Source organism: Pongo pygmaeus, chromosome 6, assembly GCF_028885625.2.
Source record: "Pongo pygmaeus isolate AG05252 chromosome 6, NHGRI_mPonPyg2-v2.0_pri, whole genome shotgun sequence".
NCBI lineage: Eukaryota > Metazoa > Chordata > Mammalia > Primates > Hominidae > Pongo > Pongo pygmaeus.
Window position 1 is genome coordinate 141,191,062 of NC_072379.2, and position 20,938 is coordinate 141,211,999.

Here is a 20,938-nt window from a genome sequence, read left to right on the forward strand (position 1 = left end):
ATCGTCATGGAATATTACCATGGAAGACACCATGGATTATTACTAGGAATAAAAAGCAATTAATTCCTTTTACATGCAACAGCATGGATGAATGTAAAAGGCATTTTTGCTAAGTGAAAGATGCTAAAAATACAAAAATAGTACATATTGTATGATTCTATTCATATAAAATCTAGAAAATACAAATCCAGTCTATAGTGACAGAAAGCAGAACAGTAGTTGCCAGATCCTGGAAAGAAGGATGAGGACTGGGGAGAAGCTGACTAGAAAGAAGTACTGCTGTCCCTGGGTATCCATAGGCGATTGGTTCCAGGACCCCTGCGGATATCAAATTCCACAGATGCTCAAGTTCCTTATATAAAATGATAATATTTTTATAATTTCAACTTTTATTTTAGATATAGGGTGTACATGTGCAGGTTTGTTGCATGGATATATTGTATGATGCTGAGGTTTGGGGTATGGATCCTGTCACCCAGGCAGTGAGCATAGTAACTAATGGGTAGTTTTTCAACCCATGCCCCCCTTCCTTGTTACCCCCTCTAATAGCCTGCAGTGTCTATTGTTCTCGTCTTTATGTCCATGTGTACTCAGTGTTTAGCTCCCACTTATAAGTAAGAAAATGCATTGTTTGGTTTTCTCTTTCTGTGTTAATTTTCTTAAGATTGTGACCTCTAACTGCATCCATGCTGCTGCATAGGACATGATTTCATTCTTTTTTATGGCTGTGTAGTATTCCATGGTGTATATGTACCACTTTTTCTTTATCCAATCCTTTGTTGATAGGCACCTGGGTTGATTCCATGTCTTTGCAATTATGAATAGTGCTGTGAAGAACATAAGAGTGCATGGGTCCTTTTGATAGAATGATTTATTTTCCTTTGGGACATACCAAGTAATGAGATTGCTGGGTTGAATTGTAGTCCTGTTTTAATTTCTTTGATAAATCTCCAGACTACTTTCCACAGTGGCTGAACTAATTTACATTTCCACCAAGAGTGTTTAAGCATTTCCTTTTCTCTGAAGCCTTGCTAGCATATGTTATTATTTGACTTTTTAATAATAGTGGTTTTGATTTGCATTTCTGTAACGATTGGTGATGATAAGCATTTTTCATGTTTATTGGCCACTTACATGTCTTCTTTAGAGAAGTGTCTGTTCATGTCCTTTGGCTATTTTTTAATGGGGTTATTTGACTTTTGCTTCTTAATTTAAATTTCTTATAGAATCTGGATGTTAGACCTTTGTTGGATGTATAGCTTGTGAATACTATCTCCTAATCTGTAGGTTGTCTACTCTGTTGATAGCTTTTTTCACTGTGAAGAAGCTCTTTAGTTTAATTAAGTCCAACTTGTCAATTTTTGTTTTTGTTGTAATTGCTTTTGGGGGCTTAGCCAAAAATTTTTTGCCAAGACCAACATTGAGAAATCAGACAAGACACATAAATGGAAAAAAACATTCCATGCTCATAGATTTGAAGAATCAAAGCAATGTACAGATTCAACACTATTCTTATCAAACTAGCAACATCATTTTTCACAGAATTAGAAAAAAACTGTTCTAAAATTCCTATGGAACCAGAAAAAGAGCCCAAATAGCCAAAGCAATCCTAAGCAAAAAGAACAAAGCCAGAGGTATCACACTACCCAACATCAAGCTGTACTATAAGGCTACAGTAACCAAAACAGCATGCATAGTACTGGTATAAAAACAGACACATAGCAATAGAGCAGTATAGAAAATCCAGAAATGAAGCCACACACCTACAACCATCTGATCTTTGACAAAGGTGACAAAAACAAGCAGTGGGGAAAAACTCTATTCAATAAATGGTGCTGGGACAACTGGCTAGCCATGTGCAGAAGCATGAAACTGAACCCTTACCTTTCACTGTATAAAAAAATTAACTCGAGATGGATTAAAGATTTAAATGTAAGACCTCAAACTATAAAAATCCTAGAAGGAAATACTCTTCACATTCTTCTTTTTCTTTGGTTATTTTAGCTCTTTTGTATTTCACACAGATTTTAAAATCAGCTTGTCAATTTTTAACAACAAGACCACCTTCTGGAATTTTTACTGGAATTGCTTTTATTCTTAAGACAATTTTTGAATATTTTTCATCTCTTTTTTTTCTCTGTTTCTGTCATCTACTTACCCACTTATCTACCTATCTAGCTCTATATAATTACCATTTACTTAGATCTTTAATTACTCTTAGCAATGTTTTATAATTTTCGGTGTATGGATCTTGTACATATTTTGTTAAATATGTCCTAAGTATTTTTAAGTTTTTGATGGTATTTTAAATAATATTTTAAATTTATCCTAACAGTTTATGGATAATATATTATAACCTATATTCACTTAATATGATATATGAGAGATATTTTTCAAATGGTTTTATTTTCTATTTATGGGTGAAAACTTGCTAAAGAAAAAATATGAAGGAATTAAACAACTTCTCTCTTCAGAGCTCAGTTCAGTCTTTGGACTTTCTTTTTAACATAATCTGATAAGAAACTCTAGGAGAGGCATGTGGTATTCTGAAATTAAATAGATCTAGGTTTGAATACCACCTCAGTAACTTTCTAGTTGCATGTCTTCCGGAAAATTACTTTAATTTTGTTGTCTCCTTTTCTTCTTCTTTAGTATCTACAACATAGACCTATGTTGTAATTTTATGAGGATAAAATGATTTAACATACATAAAACATTCCTGGCACATGAGTTCTGAATAAAATGTGTCATTAATATGTAAAGTAAATAAAACTCTATTCTAAACATTTAATATGAGATACTTTACATAAAATTAGCATGTCTAACTTATGAAAACAAAATGAAAATAAATAAATAGGTAAATAAAATAAAATTAGTGTGGTTAATAAGATAATAAGACAATAAGACATCCAAAAGTCAAAAAGAGGCGGTTGACCAGCCATCCTGAATTTCAAAGCTGTGGCAGGACTTGAGCTTTATAAGGGCATACTACAGTGGCAATTTTTAAATTTAAGAACTGTATTTATTAAATGCATTTTAATATTCTTGTCTCTTGGGAAAGTACATTTTTTTTAAAAATTAAGCCTTTGTGAAAGATGAACGTTTAATCAGGGGTTTGCTAGGTGAGCAAGGAATGATAATAAAAGGAGTCAGTGCCCATGATTAGACATTCAACACTTTGGTACCTCGGTGACAGTCTTGCCAATGGGACTGCAGACTATTTTTTGTTGTCAGATCATGACAAGTACTTGGTATATATCCATTCATCAATTGATGGACATTTGGGTTGTTTCCACTTTTTGGCTATTATAAATATTGCTGCTATGAACTTCTGAATATAAGTCATTGAATAGACACACTTTTAAAAACTCTCGTATACTATACATGCCTGGGAGCGAAATTTCTGGCTTATATGGTAACTCTATGTTTAACTGTTGATGAAATATCCAACTGTTTTCTATAGAGACAGCACCATTTTACATTCCAATCAGCAGTGTATGAGGGCTCTGATTTCTCTTCTTCCTTGTCAACATTTATTATCTATCTTTTTTATTATAGTCATTCCAGTGGGTGAAAAGCTGTAGTTTATTGTGGTTTTGATTAATTTATATTTCTCTGATAACTAATGTTGTTGAACATCTTTACATGTACTTATTATCCACGTGTACATTTTCTTCAGAGAAATGATTGCTTATATTCTTTGCACATTGTAAAATTAAAGTGTCTTTATTATTGAATCATAAACAGTCTTTATAGAATTTAGATGAAAGTCCTTTATCTGATGCAGGATTTTCAAATATTTTCTCTCATTTAGCAGGTGCCTTTTTTGAGGCACAAACTTTTAAATTTTGATGAAGTCTAATTTATCTATTTTTTCTATTCATTTAATGTGCTTTTGGTGTTATATCTAAGAAACCATTGCCCATTACAAAGTCCCAAGTATTTGCTACTAGATTTTCTTCTAAGAGTTTTATAGTTTTAGCTCTTACATTTAGGTCTTTGATTCTTTTTGAGTTAATTTTTGTACATGGTATGAGGCAGGGGTCTAACTTCTTTCTTTTGTATGTGGATTACAGTTGTCCCAGAACCATTTGTAAAAAGACTATTATTTTCTCATTGAATTATTTTGGAATTTTTGTTAAAAATCAATAGATCATAACTGTGAGGATTTATTTCTGAATTTTCATTTCTATTGCATTAATCTATATGTCTATTCTTATGTCAGCCCTGCACTGTCTTGATTACAGTGGATTTGTAGTAAGTTTTAAAATCAGGAAGCATGAGTTCTTTTTGTTCTTTTTCAAAAATGGGCCTTATTTTAAAGCAGGTTTTCTCAACCTCAGCAATATTGACATTTTGGGCTAAATAATTATTTTGTGGTGGTGGCTAGGCTGGTTATTATAGATATTTAGCAGCATCCCTGCCCTCTCCCCACTTGACGTCAAAAGCAAAGTTATCTTCAAGATAAGTACATGATCTCTAAATATTGTAAAATGTCCCCAGAGAGGCAAAATTACTGCTGGTTGAGGATCAATGTTTTAAGAGAACATAGAAAGTCCTTTGATATAGGTTTAGCTAATTAGGACTAGATGAGTGATGTCATAGTAGGTTAATAACATCACAATTAGTATGCAAAATCAACCCCCTATGAGCAATATGTTTCAAAAATTTAAAGGAATAAAGCCATTTCCTACAAGATTTTAACTTTCTATTACAGTATATTTTAGTCTTAAGGTTAAAAATTAATAGTACCTGAAACTTTCAAACTTGTAAATTTTTATGGAGAAGGTTTTTACCCTTTTTAAAAATCAAATAGGCTTAAAAATTCAAATTTAAACTACTAAGAGACAGTGTAAGTGTAACTTAAATGTTCTGTTAACAGACTTGGAACCATTTATTTAACTTTTCCTCACATAAGGTGATATAATGGCTGTTCAAGGATAATCTTAAAAGAACTTGTTAACAGAATCCCATTCTTTACAATTTTTTATTAACCGCTAGAAGAGGCTGTAGTGTTTGCCCAGGTTGCATTTTCTAGCCAAGACTAAATTTTAAAATATGAGTTGTATAATTGCTTCCATAAAAGTGGAGATGATTTAGAATACTTCGAGAGTTAGTTGGTTTGGGAGAGAATATGTTGGAATACTGACAAGAGTTGGAATGTTGAGAAGGGCAAAGAACAGAACATGAAGTGAAACTGACTTTTAAGAAACAGGGAGTTATAGGAACCATATGGGAAGGAGACATAAAGTAAGGAGTATTTCAAAGGAGAGGTGTGTCGGCAAAGTGGCCTAAAAATCCTGAACAATATGAGGATATGTTTAGATTTTATATACTATGTCACTGGTGACTTAGAAAGGGTCAGATTCCACGGAAAAAGGAAACACAGGAGCTGGAGTTTAGGAGGTGTAAGATTGAATTATGAGTTGGGTACACAGACATAACAAGCAAAGGCTACATTTATTTATTTATTTATTTATTTATTTATTTATTTATTTTTATTTTTTTGAGATGGAGTCTCGCTTTGTCGCCCAGGCTGGAGTGCAGTGGCGCGATCTTGGCTCACTGCAAGCTCCGCCTCCTGGGTTCACGCCATTCTCCCACCTCAGCCTCCCAAGTAGCTGGGACTACAGACGCCCACCACCACGCCCGGCTAATTTTGTTTTAGTATTTTTAGTAGAGACAGGGTTTCACCATGTTAGCCAGGATGGTCTCGAGCTCCTGACCTCGTGATGCGCCCGCCTCGGCCTCCCAAAATGCTGGGATTACAGTTGTGAGCCACCGCGCCCAGCCCAGCAAAGGCTACCTTTTTAAGATGTATGGTAATGAAAAGGAGACGCGGTAGTAGCTTGATATAAATAGAATTAAGTAAAAGTATTATCAGAACAGAGTACTCTGGAGCATAAATGTAGCTTGAAAAAGCAGAGAAGGTATAGGGAAGAACTGATGGAATAAATTCTACAGAGGCAGAAGTGCTTGGAATCTGGAGCACTGTGGGAGGATGAGCTAAGAGTAGGGAGAGAAGAGTGGTGAAGGTGAAGATTGATTATGACTTTGATGACAGTAAGCAATCAATTTTAAGCACTTATTGTGCACAAGCAGAACATTATGTACCTTATTGCCACTAATTAGGTACTATTATGTCCATTCTATAGATGATAAAATGTTAAGTAACTTGTCTAAGTTGCACAGCTATTAAGTACAGGAGTTGGGATTTCAATCCATGTCTACCTGACTTGGGAGCCTAAATTCCTAACCTCTTGCCTCTGCTTTATCATCATAGTCTTTAACATCACAGCTACGTGAACTCCTATGACTACATGCTGGCTATCTCGCACAGAATAACCAAACAGTAGTCTCCACACTTCAGCTAATGTATCCTTTGTTCAACCCAGATTCTCTTGCATTTGTAACCTTCTGACCTCCCCGGCAAGGTACCCATTTCCATTTGCACATTCCCACACTAACATGCGGTGAAATAGTCTCTTAGCCACTATCTTCAGTACTCCTCAGAGAGGTGACAATCATCAGTAACTGTGACCCCATTGAGATATTTTCTGACCACGCTCAAGATTATTTGCTGCAATTGAAGCAGTTAGTAGTTGTTTATCCTTTTCTTTTCCTTGTTTGCAGATACCTATGAAAATGGAAATTATTTTTTGGCAAACTTTATAGCAGCTCAGGTAAGACTAATTTACTACATTTTATAAATCTTTTCCCAGGTGTCTACAGATTAAACATTACAGTTAACTGTGTAAATGTAATATCCCACATCTTAATAGGAGGTTCTTCTTGCCTTTACTTTTATAATCCAGGTCTGTTGTCATTAAAATAAGGAAGAAACAATCCTTATTTTGGCAGTTTTCCAGTATACTATCTCCATGAAAAGAAACTTGGAATTCATACAATGCTGGGGAAAAAATGGGGCCTTAAATGTATAACATGTTTTCCAAAGATGAGAAATTTACTAGCTGATAAATTTTGAAAGAAAAATGCTATATAAGCTATTTATTATGCAATAATGCATAAAAGACCACCTCAAAACCTTAGTGGTATCTAACAATAAGCACTTACTTAGCTCATGAGCTTGCAGGGCTCAGAGGATCTGGGTCTGGTCTTGGCTGATCTTTGCTAGCTCACATACATCTCCAGTCAGTCTTGGGTCTATTGGGCTGTTTAGATAATCTTGGCTGTATTCGCATATCTGGGGGGTCAGCTGACTCTCGTATGATTTATCATGGCCTTGTGGGAAGGTCTAGGCATGGCTTCTTCATAATTATGGAAGAGGGCTAAAATAAAAATAAAAGTGTAGATCCCTTAGTTCTTTTTAATTTTTTTGTATCCAGTTGACTAATTTCCCATTACCAAAGCAAAATCACATGGTCAAGCCCAGAAACAGAGGAGGGACAGAATGCCTCAACTGGAGTGGGAGGGCATTGCAAAACTGCATGGAAAGGGGTGTGGATTTGTAAGGGTTGAATATTTCATAACAGTGATGCAATCAATGCACCTTGCATGTTAAATGATCCCGTGGATAATCTACATAATTTTAATTAGAGTATGAGGAGGATCATTCTAGGTCAAACCTGGATTCTGCTTCTCTATTTTTACCTAGTCACTTTAACCAAGGGGTAGTATAGCACAAGTCTATTTTTTTTTCTATAACAGTGATTCACATATTTGAAGATGTCTCTCAGTTATTCCTCTTGTCTTCTTAGAATTATACATCACCAGGATAACTTCATATTTCCTCTATTTCCTGCTTATAGTGGTTTCCAGATCTGATCATTCTGTTTAGACTCCAGTTAACTTAGATTTCTTTTAAAACATCAGAACCGAGAGCATATTTTAGAGCTGTCTATCCAGTATGATAGCCATTAGCCACATGTGGCTATTGAGCACTTGAAATGTGACCAGCCTAATTTGAAATATTCAAAAGTTAGCTTAAAAAAATTCAAAAATGATTTGTGGGCTTCATGGGCAAGATGGCCAAATAGGAACTGCTCTGGTCTGCAGCTCCCAGTGAGACCAATGCAGAAGGCAGGTAATTTCTGCATTTCCAACTGAGGTACCTGGTTCATCTCATTGGGACTGATTAGACAGGGGATGCAGTCCACAGAGGGCGAGGAGAAGCAGGGTGGGGTGTCACCTCACCCAGGAAGCACAAGGGGTCAGGGAACTCCCCCCTGTAGCCAAAGGAAGCCATGAGGGACAGTGCTATCTGGCCCAGATACTATGCTTTTCCCACGGTCTTTGCAACCCACAGAGTAGGAGATTCCCTCAGGTGCCTACACCACCAGGACCCTGGGTTTCAAGCACAAAACTGGGTGGCCGTTTGGGCAGACACCAAACTAGCTGCAGGAGTTTTTTTTTTTCATACCCTAGTGATGCCTGGAACACCAGTGAGATGGAACCATTCACTCCTCTGGAAAGCCAGGGAGCCGAGTGGTCTTGCTCAGTGGATCCCAACCCCACAGAGCCCAGCAAGCTAAGATCCACAGGCTTGAAATACTCGCTGCCAGCACAGCAGTCTGAAGTTGACGTGGGAAGCTCGAGTTTGGTGGAAGGAGGGGCATCCGCCATTCCTGAGGCTTGAGTAGGCAGTTTTCCTCTCACAGTGTAAACAAAGCCACCAGGAAGTTCGAACTGGGCAGAGCCCACCACAGCTCCACAAAGCCGCTGTAGCCAGACTGCCTTTCTAGATTCCTCCTCTCTGGGCAGGGCATCTCTTAAAAAAAGGCAGCTGCCCCAGTTAGGGGCTTGTAGATAAAACTCCCATCTCTCTGGGACAGAGCACCTGGGGGAAGGGGCTGCTATGGACGCAGCTTCAGCAGACTTAAACCTTCCTGTCTGCCAGCTCTGAAGAGAGCAGTGGATCTCCCAGCACAGTGCTGGAGCTCTGCTAAGGGACAGACTGCCTCCTCAAGTGGGTCCCTGACCCCCGTGCCTCCTGACAGGAAGATACCTCCCAGCAGGGGTCAACAGATACCTCATACAGGAGAGCTCCAGCTGGCATCTGGTGGGTGCCCCTCTGGCATGAAGCTTCCAGAGGAAGGAGCAGGCAGCAATCTTAACTGTTCTGCAGTCTCCACTGGTGATACCCAGGCAAACATGGTCTGGAGTGGACCTCCAGCAAACTCCAGCAGACCTGCAGAAGAGGGGCCTGACTGTTAGAAGGAAAACTAACAAACAGAAAGCAATAGCATCAACATCAACAAAAAGGATGAGCATGCAAAAAATCCATCCGAAGGTCACCAACAGCAAAGACCAAAGGTAGATAAATCCACGAAGATGAGGAAAACCCAGCACAAAAAGCGTGAAGATTCCAAAAACCAGAATGCCCCTTCTCCTCCAAAGGATCACAGCTCCTCGCCAGCAAGGGAACAAAACTGGAGAGAGAATGAATTTGATGAACTGACAGAAGTAGGTGGGTAATAACAAACTCCTCTGAGCTAAAGGAGCATGTTCTAACCCAATGCAAGGAAGCTAAGAACCTTGATAAGAGGTTAGAGGAATTGCTAACTAGAATAACCAGTTTAGAGAAGAACATAAATGACCTGATGGAGCTGAAAAATATAGCATGAGAACTTCGTGAAGCACACACAAGTATCAATCACTGAATAGATCAAGCGAAAGAAAGGATATCAGAGATTGAACATCAACTTAATGAAATAAAGCGTGAAGACAAAATTAGAGAAAAAAGAATGAAAAGGAACAAACAAAGCCTCCAAGAAATATGGGACTATGTGAAAAGACCAAGCCTACATTTGATTGGTATAGCTGAAAGTGACGAGGAGAATGGAACCAAGCTGGAAAACACACTTCAGCGTATTATCCAGGAGAATTTTCCAACCTAGCAAGACAGGACAACATTCAAATTCGGGAAATACAGAGAACACCACAAAAATATTCCTTGAGAAGAGCAACCCCACGACACATAATTGTCAGATTCACCAAGGTTGAAATGAAGGAAAAAATGTTAAGGTCAGCCAGAGAGGAAAGTTGGGTTACCCACAAAGGGAAGCCCATCAGACTAACAGCAGATCTGTCTGCAGAAACCTCACAAACCAGAAGAGAATGGGGGCCAATATTCAACATTCTTAAAGAAAAGAATTTTCAACCCAGAATTTCAAATCCAGCCAAACTAAGCTTCATAAGTGAAGGAGAAATAAAATCCTTTACAGACAAGCAAATGCTGAGGGATTTGGTCACCACTAGGCCTGCCTTACAAGAGCCCCTGAAGGAAGCAGTAAATATGGAAAAGGAAAAGCCAGTACTGGCCCCTGCAAAAATAAACCAAAATGTAAAGACCATTGACACTATGAAGAAACTGCATCAATTAATGGGCAAAATAACCAGCTAGCATCATAATGACAGGATCAAATTCACAAATAACAGTATTAACCTTAAATGTAAATGGGCTAAATGCTCCGATTAAAAGGCACAGACTGGCAAATTGGATAAAGAGTCAAGACCCACTGGTGTGCTGTATTCAGAAGACCTATCTCACGTGTAAAGAGACACACACAGGCTCAAAATAAAGGGATGGAGGAAGATTTACCCATCAAATGGGAAGCAAAAAGAAAAAGCAGGGGTTGCAATTTTCATCTCTGATAAAACAGATTTTAAACCAACAAATATCAAAAAAGACAAAGAAGGCCATTACATAATGGTAAGAGCTAACTATCATAAATATATATGCACCCAATACAGAAGCACCCACATTCATAAGGCAAGTCCTTAGAGACCTATAAAGAGACTTAGACTCCCACACAATAATAGTGGGAGATTTTAACACCCACTGTCAATATTAGACAGATCAACAAGACAGAAAATTAGCAAGGATATTCAGGACTTGAACTCAGCTCTGGACCAAGCAGATGTAATAGACATCTACAGAACTCTCCACCCTAGATCAACAGAATATACATTCTTCTCAGAACCACATAGCACTTATTCGAAAATCAACCACATAGTTGGAAGTAATACACTCCTCAGAAAATGAAAAAGAACGGAAATCATAACAGAGTCTCTCAGACCGCAGTGCAATCAAATTAGAACTCAGGATTAAGAAACTCACTCAAAACCACACAACTACAGGGAAACTGAACAACCTGCTCCTGGATGACTACTGAGTAAATAATGAAATTAAGGCAGAAATAAATCAGTTCTTTGAAACCAATGAAAACAAAGACACAACATACCAAAATCTCTGGGAGTTTTTAGAGGGAAATTTATAGCACTAAATGCCCACAGGAGAAAACAGGAAGGATCTAAAATCAACACCCTAACATCATAGTTAAAAGAGCTAGAGAAGCAAGGGCAAACAAGTTCAAAAGCTAGCAGAAGACAAAAAATAACTAAGATCAGAGCAGAACTGAAGGCGAGAGAGACACGAAATACCCTTCAAAAAAATCAGTGACTCCAGGAGCTGGTTTTTTGAAATGATTAACAGAATAATTAGACCGCTAGCCAGACTAATAAAGAAAAAAAGAGAGAAGAATCAAATAAACACAATAAAAAATGGTAAAGAGGAGATCACCGCTGATCCCACAGAAATACAAACTACCATCAGAGAATACTATAAACACCTCTATGCAAATAAACTAGAAAACCTAGAAGAAATTGATAAATTCCTGGACACATACACCCTCTCAAGGTAAAACCAGGAAGAAGTCGAATCCCTGAGTATACCAATAGCAAGGTCTGAAATTGAGGCACTAAATTAAGAGCCTACCAACCAAAACAGCCCAGGACCAGACAGATTCACAGCCGAATTCTACCAGAAGTACAAAGAGGAACTGGTACCATTCCTCCTGAAACTATTCCAAACAAGAGGGACTCTTCCCTAACTCATTTTATGAGGTCAGCATCATCCTGATACCAACAAGTGGCAGAGACACAACAAAAAAAGAAAATTTCAGGCCAATATCCCTGATGAACATCAATGCAAAAGTCCTCAATAAAATACTGGCAAATCGAATCCAGCAGCACATCAAAAAGCCATGATCAAGTTGGCTTCATCCTTGGGATGCAAGGCTGGTTCAACATATGCAAGTCAATAATCGCAATCCATCACATAAACAGAACCAACGACAAAAACCACATGATTATCTCAATAGATTCAAAAAAGGCCTTTGATAAAATTCAACACCCTTTCATGCTAAAAACACTCAATAAACTAGATATTGATGGAACAAATCTAAAAATAGTATGAGCTATTTATGACAAACCCGCAGCTAATATCATATTGAATAGGAAAAAGCTGGAAGCTTTCCCTTTGAAAACCAGCACAAGACAAGGATGCCCTCTCTCACCACTCCTATTCAGCATAGTATTGGAAGTTCTGGCCAGGGCAATCAGGCAAGAGAAAGAAATAAAGCTTATTCAAATAGGAAGAGAGGAAGTCAAATTATCTCTATTTGCAGATGATGTGGTTGTATATTTAGAAAACCCCATTGTCTCAGCCAAAAATCTTGTTAAAGTGATAAGCAACTTCAGCAAAATCTCAGGATACAAAATCAATGTGCAAAAATCACAAGCATTTCGATACACCAATAATAGACAGAGAGCCAAATCATGAGCAAACTCCCGCTCACAATTGCTACAAAGAGAAGAAGATACCTAGGAATACAACTTACAAGGGATGTGAAGGACCTCTTCAAGGAGAACTACACACCACTACTCAAGGATATAAGGGAGGACACAAGCAAATGGAAAAACATTCCATGCTCATGGATAGGAAGAATCAATATCATGAAAATGGTCATACTTCCCAATGCAAATCAAAACCACAATGAGATATGATCTCATGCCAGTTAGAATGGCCATCATTAAAAAGTCAGGAAACAACAGATGCTGGAGAGGATGTGGAGAAATAGGAATGCTTTTACACTGTCAGTGGGAGTGTAAATTAGTTCAACCATTGTGGAAGACAGTGTGGTGATTCCTCAAGGATCTAGAACCAGAAATACCATTTGACCCAGCAATCCCATTACTGGGTATATATACCCAAAGGGTTATAAATCATTCTACCATAAAGAAACAGGCACACATCTGTTTATTGCAGCACTGTTCACAATAGCAAAGACTTAGAACCAACCCAAATGCCCATCAGTGTTAGACTGGATAAAGAAAATGTGGCACATATATACCATGGAATACTGTGCAGCCATAAAAAAAGAATGAGTTCATGTCCTTTTCAGGGACATGGATGAAGCTGGAAACCATCACACTCAGCAAACTAACACAGGAGCAGAAAACCAAACACCGCATGTTCTCACTCACATGTGGGAGTTGAATAATGAGAACATATGGGCACAGGGAGGGGAACTTCACACACCGGGGCCTGTCTGGGGTGGAGGGCAAGGAGACAGATAGCATTAGGAGAAATCCCTAATGTAGATGACAGGTTGATGGATGCAGCAAACCACCATGGCACATGTATACCTATGTAACAAACCTGCATGTTCTGCACATGTATCCCAGAACTTAAAGTATAATTAAAAAAAAAACAAAAAACATTTGGCTGAGCGTGGTGGCTCATGCCTGTAATGCCAGCACTTTGGGAGGCCAAGGCAGGTGGATCACCTGAGGTTGGGAGTTCGAGACCCGCCTGACCAACATGCAGAAAACCCTGTCTCTACTCAAAATCCAAAAATTAGGTGTGGTGGCACATGCCTGTAATCCCCACTACTTGGGAGGCTGAGGCGGGAGAATCGCTTGAACCTGGGAGACGGAGTTTGCGGTGAGCCAAGATCGCGCCATTGCACTCCAGCCTGGGTAGCAAGAGCGAAACTCTGTCTCAAAAAAACACAAAACTCATGAATAATTTTATATTGAAAAATGTTGTAATAATAACATTTTGGCTATATCATGTAAATAAAATATATTTTGAAATTAATTTACCCTTTTTCTTTTCACTTTAAAAAAATGTGACTACTAGAAAATATTCAATTACATATATAGTTTCCCTTATATTTCTATAAGATGGCATAGACTTCCATATTGCCTACTACCTCTTTTTAGCTAGAGTCTATATTTTTTCTGCTGTTATTACATTGTGTTATTTTTTAACACATGTATCAGATGTTTGGCACATATAAATCTCATGGTCAGCTAAGACCTTCAAATTATTCTCATAGACATGATTATCAGGTCATATTGTTCCATCCTGCATTTGGCCTCTCTGAAACTAACTGCCAGACTTTGTATACTAATTAAATTTGTGTATTCTCTGCTGTTAAGAGTAGTTGGGTTGAAGACTCTACATATTTTTTCCCCTCAAATAAGTATTTTCATGAATATTATTTTAGGGATCTAGAAGTCCTGAATTTTAGTTCCATTTCTACTGCTATTATTCAAATTAGGAAAGACACCCTGTTTAATCTGTGTTTTTTAAAAAATTGTAAAACATTAGATTGCCCTTTAATAACATCTAACTTCAAAATTCCATTTCTCTGATAAATGAATTCTTATTTCTGTGATGTTTGATAGATTATTTCCTTAAGAATAAGGGGCCTGAAATGAAAGAAAGCTCCCAACTTTCCCTAGGGGATAACTATTATCAACAGTTTCCTGGTTGGTAAACCAGCTTGTGGGGGTGGGAGATGATTTGTAACATTTGCTAATTTCCGTAGTGTAGCTTCTCCCACCATCTTAACCAATTTCAAGCATCAGCTGGCTTGCAAAATTCTAGGAAATTTAAAAATCAACTCTCTCAAATCAATAAGAACTAGCTTTAGTACACCCATTTATTTTGAGCTATATATTTTTTCCTTGATTCTGCCTGCCCAGTAGCAAAAGTCTTGTTCATCCTTCATGATGCCAATTGAACGTTTCTTTTTTCTCTTCCTACTGCAGCCATCATAATTGAGAAATGCATAGCTTCCCTCTGCTACAACTATCTCCTTGATTATTGCATGTAATCTTCAAAATCTTTCCTTACATACCTAACTGGCCTCACATCTCTGTTTACTCAGCACCAGCTATGGTTGCCCTTGCACTCCTCAATGAATGGGGCTTTGTTCAATGTGTCCCTGTACCCCTATTTCCTGTCTCATAATAAATCCTTCCCATACTTCCAGGAGTTCTGAAGTTACATGTCCTTTCTAAGTTCTCTTTTGACTGTCTTCCTCCCTTGTAATTTTTCCTTTCTCTTCACATCCATGAAAAATATCCACTATGATTTTCATTTGGGTCTTCATCATGTGCCACCTTATAATTTATGTCATATTATTTTAACCCTTGTATTGATACTTAAACAATTCATGATTTGGTTAACTTCCTGTTTCTTGCACACTGTCCTCAGTCTAGGGACTGTTTGCCACACTTCTTTGTTCACTCTAAATTAACTTGAGTAGTACTATGTACAGGGGCACATTGTGCTTCCAACTTTACCTATGTTATCTAGCCTTGTCGCTTTGGACTACTCACTTCATTTTCCAGAGCCTCAGTTTCCTTATCTCTAAGATAGCAATAATGATATTTTCTTTTCAAAATGATTATAAGAATACTTATAATATAGGGAAAATAACTTTCATAATGCTGGTACAATAAACTTATTTTTGGCATTACCCAATTTATTATAGCAGGTACTCAGGAAGTATGTCTTCATGAAGTGTGTAGAGAGTAGAATTATAGTAACCAGAGGCTGGGAAGGGGTGGGGGCCATAAAGAGAGGTTGGTTAGTGGGAACAAAGAGACAGCTAAATAGCAGGAATGAGTTCTTGTGTTTGCTAACATAGTAGGGTGATGATAGTTAACAACAATTTATTGTATATTTCAAAATAGCTAGAAGAGAAGATTTGAAATGTTTCCAGTGCAAAGAAATGATGAATGTGGCTGGGTGTGGTGGTTCACACCTGTAATCCCAGCACTTTGGGATGCCAAGGCAGGAGGATCACGAGGTCAGGGATTCGAGACCAGCCTGGCCAACATAGTGAAACCCCGTCTCTATTAAAAATACAAAAATTAGCCAGGTGTGGTGGCACGCACCTATAGTCCCAGCTGCTTAGGAGGCTGAGGCAAGAGAATCGCTTGAACCCAGGGGGCGGAGGTTGCAGTGAGCCCAGACCACACCATTGCACTCCAGCCTGGGTGACAGAGTGAGACTCCATCTCAAAACAAACAAACAAACAAACAAATAAATCTTGAATATTTGAGGTCATGATATCCGAAATACCCTGATTTGATCACTACACATTGTATACATGTATCAAAATATCACGTTCTCCATAAATATGTATAATTATTATGTATCAATAAAAATTTAAATACGTAAATAGAAATAGCAAACTGATATAACAAAAGTAAATTTAGGTTTGTTAATATTTTAATATGGACCATAATCTATCAAGAATATGTTATGTATTTTTTTCTCTTTATAAATTCTTTATAGAACTTCCTGCAAATCCAGACCATACACAATAAGTATTTGAGTGACTCGAATCCACTAAAAGTTGGGTATATTAGAATCTGGGGTGTGAATACCTATGTGACACAAGTCAGTTACACCTATGACAATCAGCAATTTATGGAGACAAATTTCAAGAGTGACCCTTATAATCAGGTAGGTCTGAAAGGAATATTAGCATATCACAAGTAAATTTTATTGTTCTGCAAAATTATCACCAATAATTTTGCTAACAATTAAAATTATTATCATTGTTATATTTTCATGTATTAGAAGGTTATAAATACGTGCAATAGATATGTTCCTGAAAAGTTGCAAATGTTGAATCATATTGTAAAATGTGCAACATTAATGGTCTTTCCAGTATAGCCTAGGGGTCAGTGATCACTGGCCTGATGAGATCCTCTCCATGTATTTACCAAAGAGACTGTGCTATGTTTTGATAGGTTAGTCTTCCACATTAGCAAAATAAAACTTATTTCAGCTGCAGAGGCTAAAACAAAGGAAAGGGTGATTCCCTAAAGCTATTGAAGTTTGCCCCCATGCTTCCTGCAGTTATTAATGTCCCTGGTCAAATTGATGGATCTTACAGGTAGACGAAAATTGGCAGTAAACTGTGGTAATCATCAAATGAATACATCCCACCTGTGGCATAAGATAAAAAGTTGATAAAACAGGGGGACATAAATAGCAGGCCCTACTAGAGGATTCTAGAACCAACTAAACCAGAATTTTGGAAGATGAAATACCAATAGTTACCAAAGGCAACCACAAAGAAAAAAGTATCTCACTTTTAAAACATAAGACATCATAAATATGGAACCAGCAACCCATAAGGGATGGTTTAGAAAAGTGAAAATGTGTAACTATAGTTCTTGTTTTCTAAAAGGTGAAATGAGTGCCCTGATGGTATTTGGACTTTGGAAAATGGCCCCTCTGAGCACTCAAATATATCTTCTCCCTCTAGGCTCTTCTGGGTATTTACCTTAAAGCATTTTACCTGGACTATTGAGTTCAAAACTACTCTTTGCAAGTAATTGCTTCTAGGTAAGATTGTGCAGAAAATCCTTGAATACCTTCTTTTTAAAAACTCTATGGCATTATCTGATGCCTATTATGTGCCAGACACCACACTGTTTGAAATGAGGAAAACATAAAACCAGCCTGCTGTCAAGAGGACTAAAACCCAATGGCAAAGCAAAGAGATTTTAATAAATGTTGGTTTTAATCACAGCTACAAATATTTGTAAACAATAAGGTTCTGACTAAATGAAGTGAAAAGAAAAGATTTCCAGCACAGGGATTATGCACACAGAGCATCTCTCTGTATTTATCTGACCAAAATCAACGTGACCTAACCCAAAAAGGAATGTTTATATCCTATTACTGGAAAGGAATGAATCCATCATTTTTTGTTAAATTGTAATTTAAGAGGTGAGCTACATGTGAGGTTTAAGGATGTCTAAAATACCCATTTATATCTCTCCTTTTCCGGCAGATACTAAATATTCAATTGACTGACAAGACTGTCAACCTGGAAAAGTTAACTGAGGTTACTTGGATTGATGGTGGTCCTGTACTTCCTACTCCAACTGAGACAAGTACCATCCCAATGAGTTCTCATCCTTCTCCATCTACTACCAATGCCACCAGTTCTGAGACAATCACCAGTTCTGCCAGTGCAAATACTACCACTGGCACTACTGCTACTGTTCCTATCACAACCACATCTTTCCCAAGTACTACTAGTGTTACAACTAATACTACTGTTACTGATACAACTTCTCCTTTCCCTACAAGTACTACTAATGCTAGCACTAATGCTACTGTTCCTATCACAACCACACGTTTTGCAACAAGTACTATTGGTGTTACAACTAATGCTACTGTTCCCGATACAACTGCCCCTTTCCCAACGAATACTACTACTGCTAGCACTAATGCTACTATTCCTATCACAACCACACCTTTTGCAACAAGTACTATTGGTGTTACAACTAGTACTACTATTCCTGATACAACTGCTCCTTTCCCTACAAGTACTACTAGTGCTAGCACTAATGCTACCCCTGTTCCTATCACAACCACACTTTTTGCAACAAGTACTATTGGTGTTACAACTGGTACTACTGTTCCTGATACAACTGCTCCTTTCCCTACAAGTACTACTAGTGCTAGCACTAATGCTACCCCTGTTCCTATCACAGCCACACTTTTTGCAACAAGTACTATTGGTGTTACAACTGGTACTACTGTTCCTGATACAACTGCTCCTTTCCCTACAAGTACTACTGGTGCTAGCACTAGTGCTACTGTTCCTATTACAACCACATCTTCCCTTACAAATACTGCTGATGCTAACACTAGTAATACTGTTCCTAATACCACTATGCCTTCTCCTACAAGTAGTACTACTGTGAGTACTATTGCTACCGTTCCCATGTCAGTGACTCCTTCTCTGACAAGTACTGCTGATGCCACCATTAGCACTACTGTACTTATTGCCACTACTTCTTCTCTAACAGGTACTACTGATGTTAGCACTAGTACTACTATTAATAATATAAGTACTCCTGTTCAAACAAATACTACTAATGCTAGTACTAGTACTAATGTTGCTAATATAACTGCTACCTCTCATACAAGTACTGATGATACTGTTCCTAATAATACTGTTCCAATTACAGCTATTCCTTCTCTTGCAAATACTGGTGTTGACACTACTAGCAACAGTTTTTCCATTATGACCACTTCTCTCTCTGAAAGTACTAATGCTATGAACACTGCTGTTATTATGGCAACTACTTCTCCTACAAGTACTGATGTTGCTAGCACAAATAATGATGCTTCTATGACAAATTTTCTTTTAGCTACAATGTCTGCTGGTAATACAACTAGTAATAGTATTTCCATAACAACTACTTCTTTTGGTAATAGTGTTCCTATTGTGACTGCTCCTTCTCCAAATACTGGTGCTACTACTACAAGTAATAATACTATTCCTGGCATGACTACTTATTACCAGACTTCTCCTACCATTCCTACCCATACTCTTACTTCTATTCCTAGCTCTAGTACTCCTATTTTGAGCATGTTTCCAACAAGTAATACATTCACTACTGATAAAATTACTAATTTTACTACCCCTACAAATGCAAACACCATTATTTTCAACACTCTTGATACAAAAAGTACCATGATAATAGATGCTACAGTCACTACTACCAGCACCAAAGATAATACCATGAGTCCAGATACAACAGTTACTTCCATAGACAAATTCACCACACACATCACACAGTTCACTACTCCCCATTCTGCTACTAGTGCAACACTGGCCTTAAGCCACACCTCATTAGCTCCTACAAATCTTTCGGATCTAGGCACCATAGATATTACTGATGCAGATAACTCCAGCAGTGTTACAGGTAACACTACACACTTTTCTGTTTCAAATGTCACAACAGCCTCAGACACAATAACAGCTACTGGTCTAGATTCACAAACTCTCCATATGGTAACAAATTCTGCGGCTACTTATTTACCTATTACTGCAACTAGTGCTACCACAGATACTACAAATATTACAAAATATGCTTTGAATACTACCACTCCTGATAGTACAGTACATACTTCTGCTACTGCACCTGCTTATATTACAAATGCCATAAATACTACTCAAGTTCCATGATTACTACTCAAGGCAGGGTAGTTACCTCAGATAACGCCTACAAACAACTATTACAGATATAGAAAATCAATTATGAGATACTCTATCTTATGCTACTTAAGTTTTCACAAATATTAGTACTCTAGCCATAAAAGGCACAGCTACTCCAAACACTCTCATCATTGCAGACATGTTTAGGAAGGTTTACAAACCTTATAGGTTTCACCAAAGAAGCTGTGGGTACTTATTTTGCAGCCATAATATGTACTCTTATTCTTTTAAATTATAGTTATTATTCTTATAACCTCATCAATTAAACTACAGATGTTTTATATATCCTATATATCCTTGCTACAGATTTCACAGGTAATTTTGGTATCTCAGATAACACCACATTAGGCTCTGTAAATACTATTGCCTTAGATGTAGTTATTGAAATAGCCCAACTTGTTTCTTGGGTCACATGACATATCATAACTGAGAGCACTGGTGATACCCCCGGCACTCAAATTGTTTCTATACCAACAGTTATTGACATTACAGAAGAGTATGTAATTAGTAATGCTAAAAAAATGCACTTTATTTTCCTATGAACTTTTCCAAATGCCGTAGCTACCAATAGTCATTTGCATTACACATACTAATAGTATTATTTCTTCTGAAGAGATCCTAGCTGTAGCTGCAGATATGGAAAATTCTACCATTGAAGATCTTGTATAACCTTACTTCAGCCACTGAGATAATTTAAATTATAAATATTACATGTGGGTTTGCCTATCATAGAAAATAAAATGATTATAGATCCTAAAAACATAAATTCCTGAACTTTGCAACCATTATTTCATAGGTACTAC

At 37.4% G+C, this 20,938-nt stretch overlaps 1 protein-coding gene across 1 annotated transcript in view; it reads left to right on the plus strand.

Annotated features, from left to right (window-relative positions):
• Positions 1-20,366, plus strand: part of MGAM2 (maltase-glucoamylase 2 (putative)) — a 109,988-nt gene extending 89,622 nt beyond the window's left edge. Inside the window, exons 46-48 of the mRNA XM_054493932.1 lie at positions 6,634-6,683; positions 16,400-16,570; positions 17,913-20,366. Coding sequence (XP_054349907.1) covers positions 6,634-6,683; positions 16,400-16,570; positions 17,913-20,105 — 2,414 coding nt within the window. The 3' untranslated portion in view covers positions 20,106-20,366. The remainder of the gene's footprint in view (positions 1-6,633; positions 6,684-16,399; positions 16,571-17,912) is intronic.
• The last annotated feature ends 572 nt before the right edge of the window (positions 20,367-20,938 follow it).